The following is a 15,894-nucleotide window of genomic DNA, read 5'->3' as shown; positions in this document are numbered from 1 at the left end:
AATAATAACACTGCACAATATTGTACACTAACACACACAGACACTCCACCACCATACACTGACACAGAGAAACACTGTACTCTCACAATCATACTCTAACACAATACAGTAACACTCACATAAACATATACACACACAAGCATTCTGACACAAACACGCCAAAGAACCAGAATAATATATATGTGTGTCCAGGATAGTCTGATGCATAGTGTTGCGTGTAGTGAGGAAAAAGTCTGCTGACTGTGTCATGTTCAGGGAGGAGAGAGATTGCTGAAAGGTGTGTGCAAAAGGTCAGGGGCTGCTGGGTAATGTTGTGTGCATGAGAAGGTAGAATCAAGAGAAAGAAAGAAAGAGAGAGAGACAGCATATACACTAATTCTTTTAATAAAATGCAATCTTTACATTATGCATAGTGAAAATGATTTTCAGCCATTTCCTGAGCGAATATAAATAAATAACTACATCTCAACCAAATAATTTTATGTTAAAAAATAAAGTAATTTGTGGTATCTGTCTAATTCAGAATAAGCACAAGATTTATTTTCCTTGGTGTAACCATTTAACAAAAATATTGAGAGCAAAGCACCTTATTTTTTTCATAATGAATATGTCTAATTCAGAATAAGCACAATATTTATTTTCCTTGGTGTAACCATTTAACAAAAATATTGAGAACAAAGTACCTTATATTTTTTTATAATGGAAGGATATATGCTCTAGGCTAGGAACCTGGGTACAGGTTCATCGTTACTACAATTACTTAGTTAATTTTCAGCAGCTGCATAAAGGTTTATCTCCCAGTCTGCGGGGATAAAATGACATTCCGGAATGAAGGCAGGAGATTGTGTGCTCAGTGTAATATTAAGGGGTTCATTTTAATCAACAGAAGAGATAAGTCATATAAGTATGCACCTTATATGAACACATATCTCATGTATGCAATAAACTTGATGTCTCTCACTGATAGACCCCCTTAGAAGTAACATGATAAAACCACAAAATGAAATTACCAATTACAATGTTTGTATAGTTTGTTATAATTAATGGAACATATCTCTCAGCAGAGGTCAAATTGCAACTGAAGAGGTCATGGATACACAAAAAAGTGTGCTTTCAATGTTGTTACCTGCAGACACAGATAATACAACATATTCACTGTTTACGCTGGAAAGATTCACCTATAGTCTTTATTTCCTGGAACATCCTAGATATTTAGACAGAGCCTAGCAAGCAAGACAGTAGCTAAACTAGATTAAAACTAGAGATCATAACTCAATCCCAACTATATCTGATCACCTGGTTGAACTAATTCAAAATGGAGGGAACTAAATTCAGAAGTGTTTTCTACAAACATCCAGAGGGTTTGACAAGGGTGATAGCTTTGAAGACCTCAGTAGGTTCTTTTATCTATAAATGAACACCTACTAACAAGCATCACAAACTTTGAAATATTCTCCCATCTGAGACCAGGAATATCAGTTTTCATGAATTGATGTGTTAATAAAATATCCTGAGTATCCTTAAACTGAATAGCTCCATGACAATTTCTGACTCTGTGTGGATCTTTCTGTATAGTGCAATTAAAATTAAATATATATGGTTCTTAAAAAATGATTCTAGATTAGTTAACGGTTAAAGGTTAACTTTATGAAAATAAAACGGACATCTAAATCCTGCTGTTCAGGAAAAAAAATCACATTTGATTCACTTCCTTTAGTGCTAGTCGTATTTTACATAAAGTTATAAAAATGTCCCCAGCAGGTCAACGGTGTATTTTGAACCCCGACAGCATAACTCTTAACATTTCAAATTGGCAAGAAGGGACACTTTTGTTTTAGAGGATGTGGTGAAAATGTATCGACAGGGCAGGGATTTCCAAAAAAATTTTGAATTACTTATCGATCCCTATTTACTGTTATTGAATGAGGCACTTAAAAAAGAACTATTGTATTTTATTTACACAATTTAATTTATAAATAATATTTTCTGCTGTTCATATACAAAAATATTTTGACTCTCTTGTTTGTAGAATACTGTACGCACCCACCACACAATCTCTGCTCTTAGAAAAGAATTAAAGAAGGCCTTCATCCCGAAACAGGCACTGTCCCTCCTAAAAGTAGGACACTTGCAATGTTTTTGATTCTACATATACTTCATCTACACAGCTGTATCTGCCAAAATGATATAATTGTACCCAGGTGGAGGAATCATTGAAACTATATTATATGTAGGAGAACAAGCTTCAAGGTCCCATAAAGTCATTTAAATACTTTTAAATATGATCTTTACATGTAAAATACATTTGGTTTGGATTTCCTCTCCAGCTTTTCATTTTATTTAATGTTCCTCTTTTACAGTGGTAGAGGTTGGAAGTGATATCTTGTTAAATACATTTCTTATACATTTTTCTGTGACCCTTTACCCATTAAAATGTTTCTCCGCCAATCCCTGCTTCTCCCTTTCTTGGCTATATCTAGCATTCAGTCTTAGATTGCTCAAAGAATAACAACATGAAAGTCTGCATGAGAAAGATAGATACAGTAGGATCATATGTATAGGACCTTCTTTTCTCCCGACAGCTGGGCTGCTGTATTGTGCTAGATAAATATCATCTGTGGTCTATCCAGCACAATAGAGGAGATTTCAATTATACCAATTCATAAGTCATTGTTAAGAGGCAGAGTTCATGGCTTCTTTTTCTGTATTAATAATAACACTTTGCAGTGCTTATTTATTGGCAACTCCATTATGTATTGTAAAAGCACAAGACTATTACTTTCTGAAGGACAGGAAAAAGAAACTACCATTATTCATTTTGTAGGCTGAAAAAAATGTGTAAGTTGATGTGTGAAATATTGGAAGACTAAAATGTTTTTAACCCATTATTTCCTAGGGGTATTTTTGTTGTGATAATGTATTTGGTTTAAAGTAAATTCCATCGTTGTAATTGATTATGGGCAACGTTTAAGTGAAATTTATACAATAGGAAAAAAGAACTATATTTTTTACAAAGCAGAGTATCCTCCTGGCTGCAGTAAAAAAAAAAATATTTAAAAAAAATCTTTACGTGACATTGAACTACAAATACTAAAATCCTTAACCACCACATTACTAGAAAGAGGCTCAAGCCACAACCACAAAGCTGGTGTTTTTATATTTATATATATATATATGTATGTGTAAACTAAATTTACACTAACATCAAAAGTCACCATTAAATGACCAATTAAATGACAGTTGCTATTTAATTTTATATGTATTTTTTTTGTAATCCTAGTAGATATCTAAAGTAATAAATGCACATATTCAGAAAAGGTTTTTCAGTGAAACCAGGTTTTTTTGTTTCAATTATCAAGATTGAATAAAAAGCATTAGCAAAAAAGAAAAGCTAAAGCACGTTAGTCTATGTATGGGCATTTCCTACCTTGGGAAATGAAGGACAATTTAACAGTGATAATGTTAAATTGTTGAGTAATACTACTGTGTGTTGTCTATAAAGGTTTGGACTGTAGCCTAGCCAAAAAAAAAGCGTAAATTAATTGTTTATTGGAATGTAGAAACTATAATACAATAACTTCAGATCCTAAAATTGCATTTTGGTGTCCAATGGTTTTCCTTCTTATTGATTTACATTTTTTAGACGTTTGTACATTTACTCTACTGATGGAGTGAAGTGCAACGTTATGGCATGATATTACCACTAATCATTTGTTCCTTTCACGTCTTGATGTGTCTTTGGTGTTGAATGCATTTGCGTCCTGCATGATTTATGTCATTTGTCCTGTTCTGTGATTTAGGATTGCCCCTAGGTTTGGTTGGTCCAAGAGTCTTTCGTACTGTTATAGTCCTGAGGTTCATCTAAAGTGGCACATGACATAATAATTCATTCATCTCAGGCCAAGGGTCCTACCATTGACACATTGACATATTGCATGGTATATTGTGTGTTTTGATATGTTAGAAACTGAATGCTACATAACCTTGTTTTTAATTATCAATGCTTTAAGAAACTTCAGACTACCAGGTAATGATAATTTTATCAGCAGACATATCACAAGATATATAGCACTATAGTTAATGAGAAAAATAACAGCATTTTTAGATTCCTTTTGGTCTCAAACAACCTTATGGGTTTTTGTTGTATTACAAAATGGAAAGTCTTTTGTTGTGGGTGTCCTTATCTTACGTCTTGGCAAGTTACATGAATGAATCAATAGGTTATCTGCAGTTAACTCATTGTAAAAATGAATCTGAGAGGTTTGAAACCTGTTCTCTTGTAAATAGGTCCCTTTGTTTGTCTTTAGATGACACAAGTGATAAGATTGCATTCCTATCGAAAGCAAATATGTTTTCCTAAGCAGAAAAATCTAAATCAAATCCATTTATGGAGTGTGAATGAGAGTTTGAGAGAGCATGAGAGAGTGTGAGACCAGGGCTGCCATCAGAAATGTTGGGGCTCCTTACACAACAAATGGTCTGGGCCCCCCTCCCCAGATGACACAAGAATTTTCTTATAGGATCCTAGGAGCCTAGATTGGACTGGAGAGGTATTCAGATCCTAGAACTGTACCACAAGGCGGAGAGGAATCAGAAGCCAGTCCTGGTTAGCAACAAGCAGTATGTCCGGAGTCAAATTGTGGACCAAATCCGGTTTGGGAAGCCAAATATCAGTCAAACAGAATCAGGACCCAAAATCAAGGTCAACGCTTCCTCAGGCCCAACGCACTGAGTCTGACTGTCAGAATATGATGTATTTTCTTAGGGCTCACACATAGCATATGAGGACTTTGAGGGAGCAGAGGAGTTGGCACCAGCCTACCCCCTCATGAGCCAACAATGGTAGGTTGTGTGCTTTCGTCTAAATAAATATGTTAGTTTGTATAAGTATGTTGCTGTATGTATGTACTGTATATTAGTATGTGAGTGTAAGTAAAGATGTTAGTCTTACATGTGTAAGTATGTTACTGTATGTGCACAACGTTTAGGAGAAAATTTAGACCAATCTTCCTTACAGAACTGCTTAAGCCATATTTTTAGGATGTCTGTGTGAACAGCTCTCTTGAGGTCATTCCACAGCATCTCTAATTGGTTAAGGTCTGAGCTCTAACTGGGCCACTCCATATGGTGGATTTTCTTTTTGTAAGCCATTTTGTGGTAGATTTACTTTGATGTTTAGGGTCATTGTCCCAACATTTACTGGCAACTGACATCCTGACATTATCCTGTGTCATACCTTGATAACATGGGGAATTCATTGTCCCCTCAATGATGGCAAGCTGTCTAGGCCCCGAGGCAGCAAATCAGCCCCAAATCAGAATGCTCTCTCCACTGTAATTCACAGTTGGGATGATGCTTTCATGTTGGTATGCGATGACCTTTACTCCATACGTAGTGCTGCGTGTTGTTACCAAAAAATTAAACCTCAGGCACGCAGCAATGTTTTGGGTTTTCTTGGAGAGCAGCTTTCTCTGTGGTGGCTGGCCATTCTTTTAAGCCAAAAAGCTAAAAAAAACTAAAAAAGCTGAAAAAAAAACCCCAATCCCTTTTCATTGATTCAACTCCAGGTTTGCTGACTCCTGACTCATATTAGCTTTTGTTGAAGTAATTAGCCTACTAGAATTTTTCTAAACCACTTTGTGAATATTTAAATGATGAATTCAATGTAGATAAGAACAATAAAATAAGTTGCATGTTGTTAGTAAAACACATTGTGTATATAATCGTAATTTAGAGGAAGATCAGACCATAGTTTAAGACAAATGTATTATTTTGCAGATCATACATATGGGTCCCTTGGGTGGAGCAACTGGAGAGCAGGGTGGGCCAATGCTCTGTTCCCCCATTCTACGGAAAATCCATGCCGGCTTTTTCAAGAGGCTAGAAGTCTGCAGGATCTGGTCCGGGATTCCTATGGGGCCTGAAAGGATGGTAGTTCCTTTTTCCTGTGCTTCAGAAAGTAATAGTCTTGTGCTTTTACAATACATAATGGAGTTGCCAATAAATAAGCACTGCAAAGTGTTATTAAAAAACCCTGGAGTCTGATAATCAGAGAGACTGTTGGGGAAGAGAAAGTTTCCCTGTGCTCCCAGGGCAAGGAGAGGCCCTGAAGAAGACCAGTTTGAGCAGTTAAAAATACAGTACTGTTTTTGCTACAAGCTGATGTTCCTGACTCTGATTGCCCTAGAGGACTGTGCTTAAGACTGTGACATTTGTGGCCCTCATGCTACAGGGTTTGTCACAATATATATATATATATATATACATACACACACACACACATATTCATACACACACTATATGACCAAAAGTGTGTGAACATATAGTGTTGTGGAGGGCCGGCCATAAGTGTTCAGGCGCACTGTGCGGACTAGTTCTCTGGCGCCCCCCTCGACAAAAAAGAAAGGGAATAAATGTTAATTAGAGATTATTTATGTGCAAGTGCAAACAATAACAATAATATATAACTGGAAACACTGGTAACAATGTACCTTAAATACATTGAATGTAGGAAAAAAGACAGCTAACAGTGCAATCTTTGTAACAAAAACATTTTCCATTAAATATTGAAAAAACTGGACTCTAGGCAATTATTTCCTTTGCACCCCCTCCATGCACCCTAGCATGCAATCACTCCCTCCGCTCCCACACCAAAAAAAATAATTTTCCACACTGACTGCAGATGTGCAGTCTTCCCTCCTGACTCTACTGTGACTTTGGGGAAGAGTACGGGAGAGAGGACCTTTCAGAGTCCTTTTGTCCCCTCATTAACTAAGCCACATCTCTCTTTTCCTTCCTCCCCATAGTTCACGTATAGATCAAATAAACAATACATGTAAACAACACTTGCATTGCAGGTATAATCCAACAACACATGGAAACAGCACTACAGGTATAGATCAACTGAATAGGATCTATAAACCCAGAATTTGCAGGTATACATAAATAATGTATGGAAACATAACATTTCAGATATAGATCAAAAGAATAACACACAAATCCGGCTTTGCAGGTATAGATCAACTGGAAATCACATTTAAACTCAGCATTAAAGTTATAGATTAAAAAATACTAAATTACAGACATAGATCACAGGTTGCACACCCCAAAGCCAGCTCTGGTGTCCACATAGAAATTGACCAGCACCCAGATTACACACACAAATTACAGCCCAGCGTGAGCCATCTTTGTCCCCAAACACCCTGCCTGTGTCATCTTTGTCCCATAAACACACTGCCTGTGCCATCTTTATCCCATAAACACCCTGCCTGTGCCATCTTTGTCCCATAAACACCCTGCTTGTGCCATCTTTGCCTTTCCCCAAATCACTTATACAGTCACTCCTTCAATCTGTCATTTATACAATTCCTTCACACAATTATTAATTCACTCATTCACACAAATTTACACATATTAATTCCGGCGCTCATCATGAAACGCCGTACCGCAGCAGAGGCCTCGAGCTCCCACCACCGCAGTCAGGGCAGCGGTAGGGAGCTGAGGAGACAAAGGGGGCCGAGCGATTGCTAAAAACTTTTTCATGTGCGACCTCTCTGTGCCCCTCTTTCTCCTCCTCTCCCTGCCGCCTCGGCGTTGGTGATGGGACGGCCGCACGGCGCCCCTGCTGCCGTGGCGCCCTGTGCGGCCGCACAGCTCGCACACCCCTAAGGCCATCCCTGGTGTTGTGTGTGTTAGCATGAGTGTGTATATCCACATGTAGTGTTAGAGTGTGTGTATGGGGCTAGCATGCCTGTGCATGAGTGTTTGCATGTGTGTGTCTTACGCAAGATGTAGTACAAACCACACTAAACATTATAAAAGGAAAATAACAGCATCATGGAGGCATTTGAACCCAGTGAAAATTCTCAAATTGCACATCACAACAACAAACCATTTTTCTCAAGTACTCAGAATGCTTTGATTAAACATAGCAAGCTCAGAATGTATCCTAATAATACATATGCTAATAATAATATCCAATAAAACCAATACACATTATTTTACATATTCTTACTATCTTGGAAACATCTAGAATATAACAAAAGCCGAATATTGCATGGTAAACAAGAGAAATGAGAACCCCAGATGAATGACCTATAATGCAAATCATAAAAAGTAGACACTACATGATGTGATTGTAATACTGGTACGACTGACTGAGGCCCCACCACATTCCTTGGACTTCACCTATAGATGTATTGAAATAGCAAGTAGTGATAGTCCACGTCACGTGGCAGGCCTTTTTAAATTGCTTTCTTACTTGTGCAGGGATGTAGATGTAGACCTAAGGATTTGGTATCATAACTCAAAATAGCCTACCATAAAGTAAGGATTCCAGGGATCTACATCTTGCTACACCCCAAAAACCACTAAAAATTTGAAGCATTACACTCATGTGGAGAATAGTTTAACACATACCTGTCCAGTGAAATGCAGCACAGGTGGAGGATGGAGGCTGTGGTCAGTAGAACATCAAGTGAGGTACGGACCAAGCAAAACATCTCCCCATAAATCCATTTGTCTTGTACCAGTTCTATGGCTCCAAAAGGCATTACCAATACAGATACCAGCAGATCAGCAAAGGCAAGTGACACAATAAAGTAGTTGGTCTTGATTTTCCTACAAAACACAGCAATAATCTGAGAAGTCATCATTTCATGAAAATAATTATATGGAGCTGTGAACCTATTGAATATCAGCAGTAATATAATTGCTTATTGAATATCCTTCTCTCTCCCTATCTCTGCTAATCCAAGTTTAACTTTAAAAGGCTATTTAATCAATCCTTTTTACAATTGAACAGCTGGAAATTTCGATGTTTTACGTGAAAACATGTAAGTGACCCCAATGTAAAGAATATATATATTTTACAATACATATATGCACTATTCTTTACAACATTGTCTAATCATTATAACCTTGTCCTTTTATGTATATTTATTCACAAATTTATCACTGCTGATCCTGTATACAGGAGTACATCATTATATACACAAATATAAAGGCACAAACAACAGGTTTACTTACCGGCATAGGAGACACGTATTATGCAGATTAAATGTAAACGTTGCCATGACGATCCGGATCTCAGACAGTGTGTCTGAGACCCGGAAGCATTGCTGATATTATGCACATGCGTATCCGGGAATGGTACACGCCGGGTCTGAATACCTCTAGCACTACAGGTGTGGTAGGTCTTGTTAATGATATTTCTTGCTATAAATATGATTCACACTGCTTTTCTGACATGTCCTGATGAAAGTCTAATAAACAGACTGAAACGTTGATTAGAAAACTGCAGTTTCTCGAGTGATTATTTAAAGAAGTCCCTGGAGTGCCGGTAACTATTTTTGGATGTTTTATGATTTGCTGTTGCAGCTACTTGGCACCGGGCTAAAAAAGTGGTAATTGGTGTGCAATTGTTAATTTTGGACTTTATATATATATATATATATATATATACACACACAAAGTGATCTGTGCACTGTGCAAATCTATAAATAAGATAAAATATATAGATAGAATATTATTAGTATATAAACACACAAAAATAGAATGCAAATCAGAACAATTCGGCCCATCTAGATTGCCCAATTTCTGAATATTTTCCTTGGTTCCTGGCCTTACATTATTGTCACGTTTCACGTGCATGCATGCTGCGGTCCACATGGCTGCTGATGTCTACAGTAGTATCCCTTTCCCTGATCTCTTTACAAAGTACCTATATTCTTCTGGAGATACAGTCCCCAGTACTGTGTTTAAAACCTCTCCCTAATAACCCCTAAATCCCTTTCCTTGGATGTCAAGGTTAGGACTACATAAAATATTCTATACTATGCCTTTGGGTTTTTATGCCGTAGGTGCATTATCTCGCACTTATCCACAGTAAATGTAATTTGCCACACCTCTGACCATTTTCTAGTTTACCTAAATCTTCCTTGCATTAAGTAAAAAGTAAATTAAATAAATAAAAATTTCTGGAGGAGCATACCTACTATGCAAATAGAAATTAACCATTTACATGCCTGTAAGGAAAGTTGTGCATTGATATACTATTTATTATTGTATTATATTATTGTATAATATAGGTCAGCATCTATTGTCAGCACTGTGTGTGTGCACTACACTACCCCCTTTCTTTTGTTGTTGTTTTTCCTCTGAAGTAGGACACTGTCTCACATACTGGCCCCCCTCCTCCCCTCTTTTGAGATCAGAGGAGATCAGAAAACAGCTGGAGAAGGTAAGCGAGCAAGAAAGGTGGCAGATAAAATGCATGAAGAGAATACAGGGGGCACAGACATATGGTCCAGAATAAAAAAAAAAAGACCCAAATTTCATCTAAAACTGAAAGGGCAGGAAACTGAATTCATTGTCTTAAAACAAATGAGCCAAAAACTAAATGAAAATTGGTCTAAAACGATTAAACGATAATTCCGGTAGGGCATTTAGAAAATCTCCACAACCAGCTACTTTGGTTTTCCTGTTCACATCAGGAAGATTAAAGTCGCCCATGATTATAACTTCCTCATTTCTATGTCATTTTAGCTATTTCCACTTAGTAGAAGTGGTTAATAGGCTTCTCCCTATTATCTGTAGTAATCAAGCTCCCAGATCCACCCACCTGGGTACTAACTAGCATACCTTCCCTTTCTACACTGTCTAGTGCAGTATTTATTGCTCTCCATTGCTAATTTAAAGTCTCCAATCATCTAGCCATCCTCTCCCCAAGTACATTGAACCCTCTTGCATTCAGGTGTAATCCATCATGACATCATGTGCTCTAAAAACCAAAAGCTCCCAAGACTACAGCCATGCATTAAGATGGCCGATCTTCTGCTGTCTTTCTGGTGTAGCACATGGGACAGGTAGTATCTCCAAGAATACTACCTAATCCCTAAAATTACCATTTAGGACTCCATCTTCCACTCACTTTGTCATTGGTACAAATATCTACCAAGATAGCTGGATCCTCTCCAGCCCTTCCCAATAATCTGCTGAACTCTGGCACCTGGGAGACAGCAAACCACCTGGTTGCTGCAATCAGAGACACAGATTACCCTGTCTGTTCTCTTAATAACTGAGTCCCCCATCACCATAGTGTAGTATAGGTAAGTATTCCTCACATTTATTATTAATATTACTTTCAGAAGTGTCAAGCTGACTCATATAACAAGAAATATCCAAATTCCTGTGCTTATGCTTCTCTGTTTGCTCTCTTTTTTAAAAAAAAAAGCTTGATGAATCGCAAGAGAGGGAAATAATAAAAAAAAGTCTAAAGGCTAATTCCTCAATTTTAAAGGCAGGGTCAAGTCTTTATATAATGAAGCAGTGAGAATATGACAGTGAAGTTCTAAGCTCTAATTAGCTAGCAAGTCTCTGTGGAGAAGAAGCTGCGTTGCGGTTCAAAAGAGGAAAAGAAAGTGCTCAATTTCAGCTTCTAAATAACACACAGTGAGTGTGATTTCAGCCTTCCCTGGCATATTGTTCTAATCACAGCAACTGGAAGGTACTCGTTGCACAAAACACTTTATTGCAATTGATCCTGTTACAACAAGAGTTGCAATCTGGCCTGTGTTCACAAAGATTTATTGTTTCACATGAGCCTCATCAGCTGAATTGTATTTTTGTGTGGACATGTGCATATTGCACATTTTGTTGACGGGGCTTGCTCCACACAAGGCATTTTCGTCTACATTTACCAATCCAGCAAGGAAGAAAAAGTGTTCCTGTTTATTTACTAACCTGGTGACTAACTGTGATTATTCTGCCGACAGCCAAATAAGTCTCTAATTTCAGACAGCACAGCGACTTGGTAAATTTCATATTACTAAATCCTCTAAGATGCAATGAGAAGTGCCAAATGTTAATGGTTTATTGAGAAAGTGTAATAGAATCTTTAGTCGAAATTGATACTTTTTATTGGGCAAACAAGTTAAGTTATATAACCTTTCAGGACAACACAGGTCTTTTGTTTAGATGGGTTTCCACCAAAATGGGGGACCTCTGAGGTTCTGAGCTTATATAACTTTAGATCAGTTTCTATGTGACTTTATTCATTTCTCTTATTGACACAGAATACTGACCTTAACTGTCTATCCCGACATACCGCCACCATCACTAACAAATTTCCCAAAATGGTCATCAGGATAACTGTTGAAATAAAGGTGATGAGTATGATCTTCTCCGCCACACCAAATCCCTCACTGGAGCTGTGGAAAAAATGCAGAGATAATTTCCATCTCAATTATTAAAATCACTTTAAAAATGAACCAATTCATTGAATAAACTATTCTTATAAAGCATTACAATGCTGTACTAAATCAAAAGTTGGCCATGTATTGACAAGTCTATTCACCAAGGGTCATTTGAATTCTCTTTCGCCAGCTTTAATCTGGTTGTGTTGTCAAAAGCTATCTATAAAGTGATGTCAGAGTCCAGCTTACACATCTACAATGTATAAATGCTCCATTTCCTCTGCTCGCTATGCATATACCTATATAGTATTTATTCTTTAATGCTTATAGAAGATACATCACCTCTATGTAATGATGGGAGATATTTGCTGCTGAAAAGCAATAATCCCTCTTTCATATATTTAACCCACAAATGTTGTGCTCTTTTAGCTATTAATGGCCAAACCGATTAGCTATGTGTGTAGTATTGTTATTTGAGTTAAGTCATATAATATTTCTGCTTCCAGGTCACAGTGGATGTCTCTTTCTAGCATATCAGTTGGAAATATGAAAGCAAACTAAATGAGTTATCAAGTTGGAAGAAAAATGTAACAAATTCATGATCAGAAATTGATAAAATTGTAAGGATCAAATTATGCATGATCAATTTTAACTTGCAATATATGGGAGAATGAGGTTTAAAAATGACATTTCTTGAATTTTGCACGTTTTCTAAAAAAATATATTTTTCTGTAGAAGTTAAAGACCTGTTTAAATGTTCTGCACTAGCTATGTTACTCAAAAAAAGGCAAAACATACCAGATGAAATATAATATTAATAGCTAAAAGATTTATCATCCTGTAGCTGATTCACACCATGCTGGAGAGCGGCTTACATGCAGCACATTGACTTTTAAGTAATTCCCACAAATAACTCACACACACCTGGGAACTCTCTGGGTTAGACCTGGAGTCTCCAGGCAATGCACTGCTTCTCAAGGTTTGCGGGTCACTTTAATCTTTCTCCAGACATGAGAGTAGTATTTAGTCATAACTCATTCTCCTTCTATTTCAGCCCACGTAGGACTGTCTGGGGTTTGCCCCGTGCCTATGAACAACATGCCCTGCCTCCCATAGGCTCGCTCCAATTCCTGGGTTGACCAGTCCTGCCCCCTCACAAAGCCACTCCCCCCGATTGTAGTTCCAAAGTATGCTTACACATCAGCATAACTTTATCACATTTAAAAAAAAAATATGCAGTGATCTACACAAACATATCACTGGGCATAAAATAAGGTTGCTCATAAAACAATAAAACACAATGCTGATCTGTATAATTTGAAGCAAATAAATGCAATTCAGGGGCAATTCTCTTGTATGATGCACAGGAGCTATCCTGTGCTCTGTAGCTGAAATTTCACTGGGGCCATGGTCCTCAGCACTCTACCTAATAATAGTTAGAGCATGTAAACATAAACCTTCCATTAGTGTTGCACTATAGTATTTGTGTACGTGTGTAGGTCCATACATTCTAATACATCATCACAATATTACCACATCTGGGAACTTCCGCGATCTGGCTGCCAGGGGGTCCCCTTCTGGCCATGATAAGGGGGCAGAGCTAGTAATGCATAAGGGAAGAATTAATCCGTAGACAGACATTTAAGTGGTTGGATCCTAGGCAGGCAGTGGGCATTATTGAACACTGCTTCCCTGTCTGACTATTAGGGACAAAGACCCAGAACCCCAGTGAAGTGGACCATTCTATTATTGCTAACAATAAAATGGATAAGTCAGAAAAATATGTTTCATGAAATATTTTTATCATTCTTTATAATGTTAATATATATATATTTATATTCATAACTTGACATTGGCTTATAGGTCAACAGCTAAAGCATTTAAAAAATGTTTGTGTCTACAGACGTTATTGAAAACTTAGCTAAATTAGGTTTAAAGATGAATAACCTTTAATATAGAATATTAGCCTCCATTGCCTTTTAGCAATCCTGGCAGACCTGATTACACCTCACATTGCAGTCAATACAGTAGGTTACCAGAAAATATTTAGGAACATTTTCAATTTCCCTAAATAATGTCATCAATGCTAAATAAAATAACTCTGATTATAAAATGGGACTCTTACGTACCGCAAAAGTGTTTTACTTAAACTTTATTATTTACGTGAATATAATGCTTTAACTAAAGCAGTTAGCTTTTCACTATATTTGAGAAGCCTCTGCTTGATTATAGTAATTTGAGCTGTTTGGTTTTTGTTCTCAGTCCCATGTGATACAAGATCCCAGCCTCACTGTTGATATATCTGGCACACAGCTTTTTAAATTACTGACAATATTGGAACTAAATCTATATACAGAAATGTAAAAATATCTAAATTGGAAGTTGCTCGCAGATTTTAACAAAGAATGTTTTAACATGGCCACAACATGTTTTTGTATAGCCTACAACCAATTCTAGGGCTAGCCAAAGTTGTACCCCAGTTAGGAATGCTTGGGTGGATCATGCAATGTCAATTGATGTTCAGTTATGTGAAATGTAAGGACCCACGATATCACACATATAACTGGGAACGTCCTAGGATCTGGAACACTCCCTCTTCTGGGCGAGTGGATTTTCAAAGCCTTTACCATGAGGGACCGGTTAAAGGAAAACACTGACCCAGAGAGCGGATAAATCTGGTCTTCATCCGGAGACTCCTGTTCAGACCCAAGCAGTTCCCAGGCATTGCCATGTGGCAAGTTTTACGTATATAATTTTTTTATTACACAATTTTTTGTTGGCCATCATGCAACTGACAAATATTTATCCTACCCCAAAATTTTATTAAGGACACGGAGGCTCCTATTATAGTGCATTCTCTTTTTTTTTATTACTACTCCCTCAGCAGCAAAAAATATAGGAAGCAGTTAACTGAAGAGAAAAAACATGTATAAAGTGATATAAACAGGTCAACCAATCAGCAATAGATCCAGATACATGTCGGTGGTTTAAAAATTGAGATTTTTGACACTAAGCCACACCAATTTCCAGTGGGAGAACAAAATTTACACTAATAGACAAGTAGCAAAATAATTACATCTAATACAAACATATCATCATAATATTTCATGACAAATGGAATGACAACAGAAAGTGTCAATATCTTCAGATGACCTGTGTCTCTAAGGAATTCTGTTTTCACATGGATGCCATTCATCCAAGCGAGCATTTCCTTGTCACATTAAAAATATTTTAAACCAGTAGTATATATATTGTTCAAAATCATAGTCACATTTTCATAAAATTAAAACTACAATATATACATAGCATAAATAATGTCAAATTCTCTTAACATCAGTTACAGCAGTGGTTTTTTTTAAAATAACTCTTTATTGCAGGTAATCTTGGGGTATACAGCAACTCATCAGAATACAGGCATACATCCAATTGACGAAAAACACAGCATCCCATTGTACAATACAGAATATCTGCAATTGTATACCTGCCATTAAAAGCAGCATACTTTAACTTGATCCCTAGCACAGGACAATCAAATGGTTAAGAGATATGTTTTGCTATTATAGAAAAGGATCATGAAAGTTAATGCTGTTTTACCAGCATGTTATAGTAAGCACATTTTATTCAATTGAAGGGATTATATAAACAGGAGAAAAAAAAAGATTTTAAACAATTTAATCCGTAACAAGAGGTCTGATGAATT

At 36.9% G+C, this 15,894-nt stretch overlaps 1 protein-coding gene across 1 annotated transcript in view; it reads right to left on the bottom strand.

The window, feature by feature from the left end:
• The window catches only part of LOC149299401 (5-hydroxytryptamine receptor 4-like), a 224,478-nt gene that overhangs the window by 72,217 nt on the left and 136,367 nt on the right, over window positions 1–15,894 (bottom strand). The window contains exons 4-5 of the mRNA XM_089485975.1: window positions 12,084–12,209; window positions 8,419–8,619 (exon numbers count right to left, since the gene is read on the bottom strand). Of these exons, the coding sequence (XP_089342101.1) occupies window positions 8,419–8,619; window positions 12,084–12,209 (327 nt within the window). The remainder of the gene's footprint in view (window positions 1–8,418; window positions 8,620–12,083; window positions 12,210–15,894) is intronic.

This window comes from Sceloporus occidentalis, unplaced genomic scaffold (genome assembly GCF_023333645.1).
Source record: "Sceloporus occidentalis isolate IW3139 unplaced genomic scaffold, rSceOcc1.0.p SCAF_28, whole genome shotgun sequence".
Classification (NCBI taxonomy): Eukaryota; Metazoa; Chordata; class Lepidosauria; order Squamata; family Phrynosomatidae; genus Sceloporus; species Sceloporus occidentalis.
This window is presented reverse-complemented; position numbering and strand designations above follow the sequence as displayed.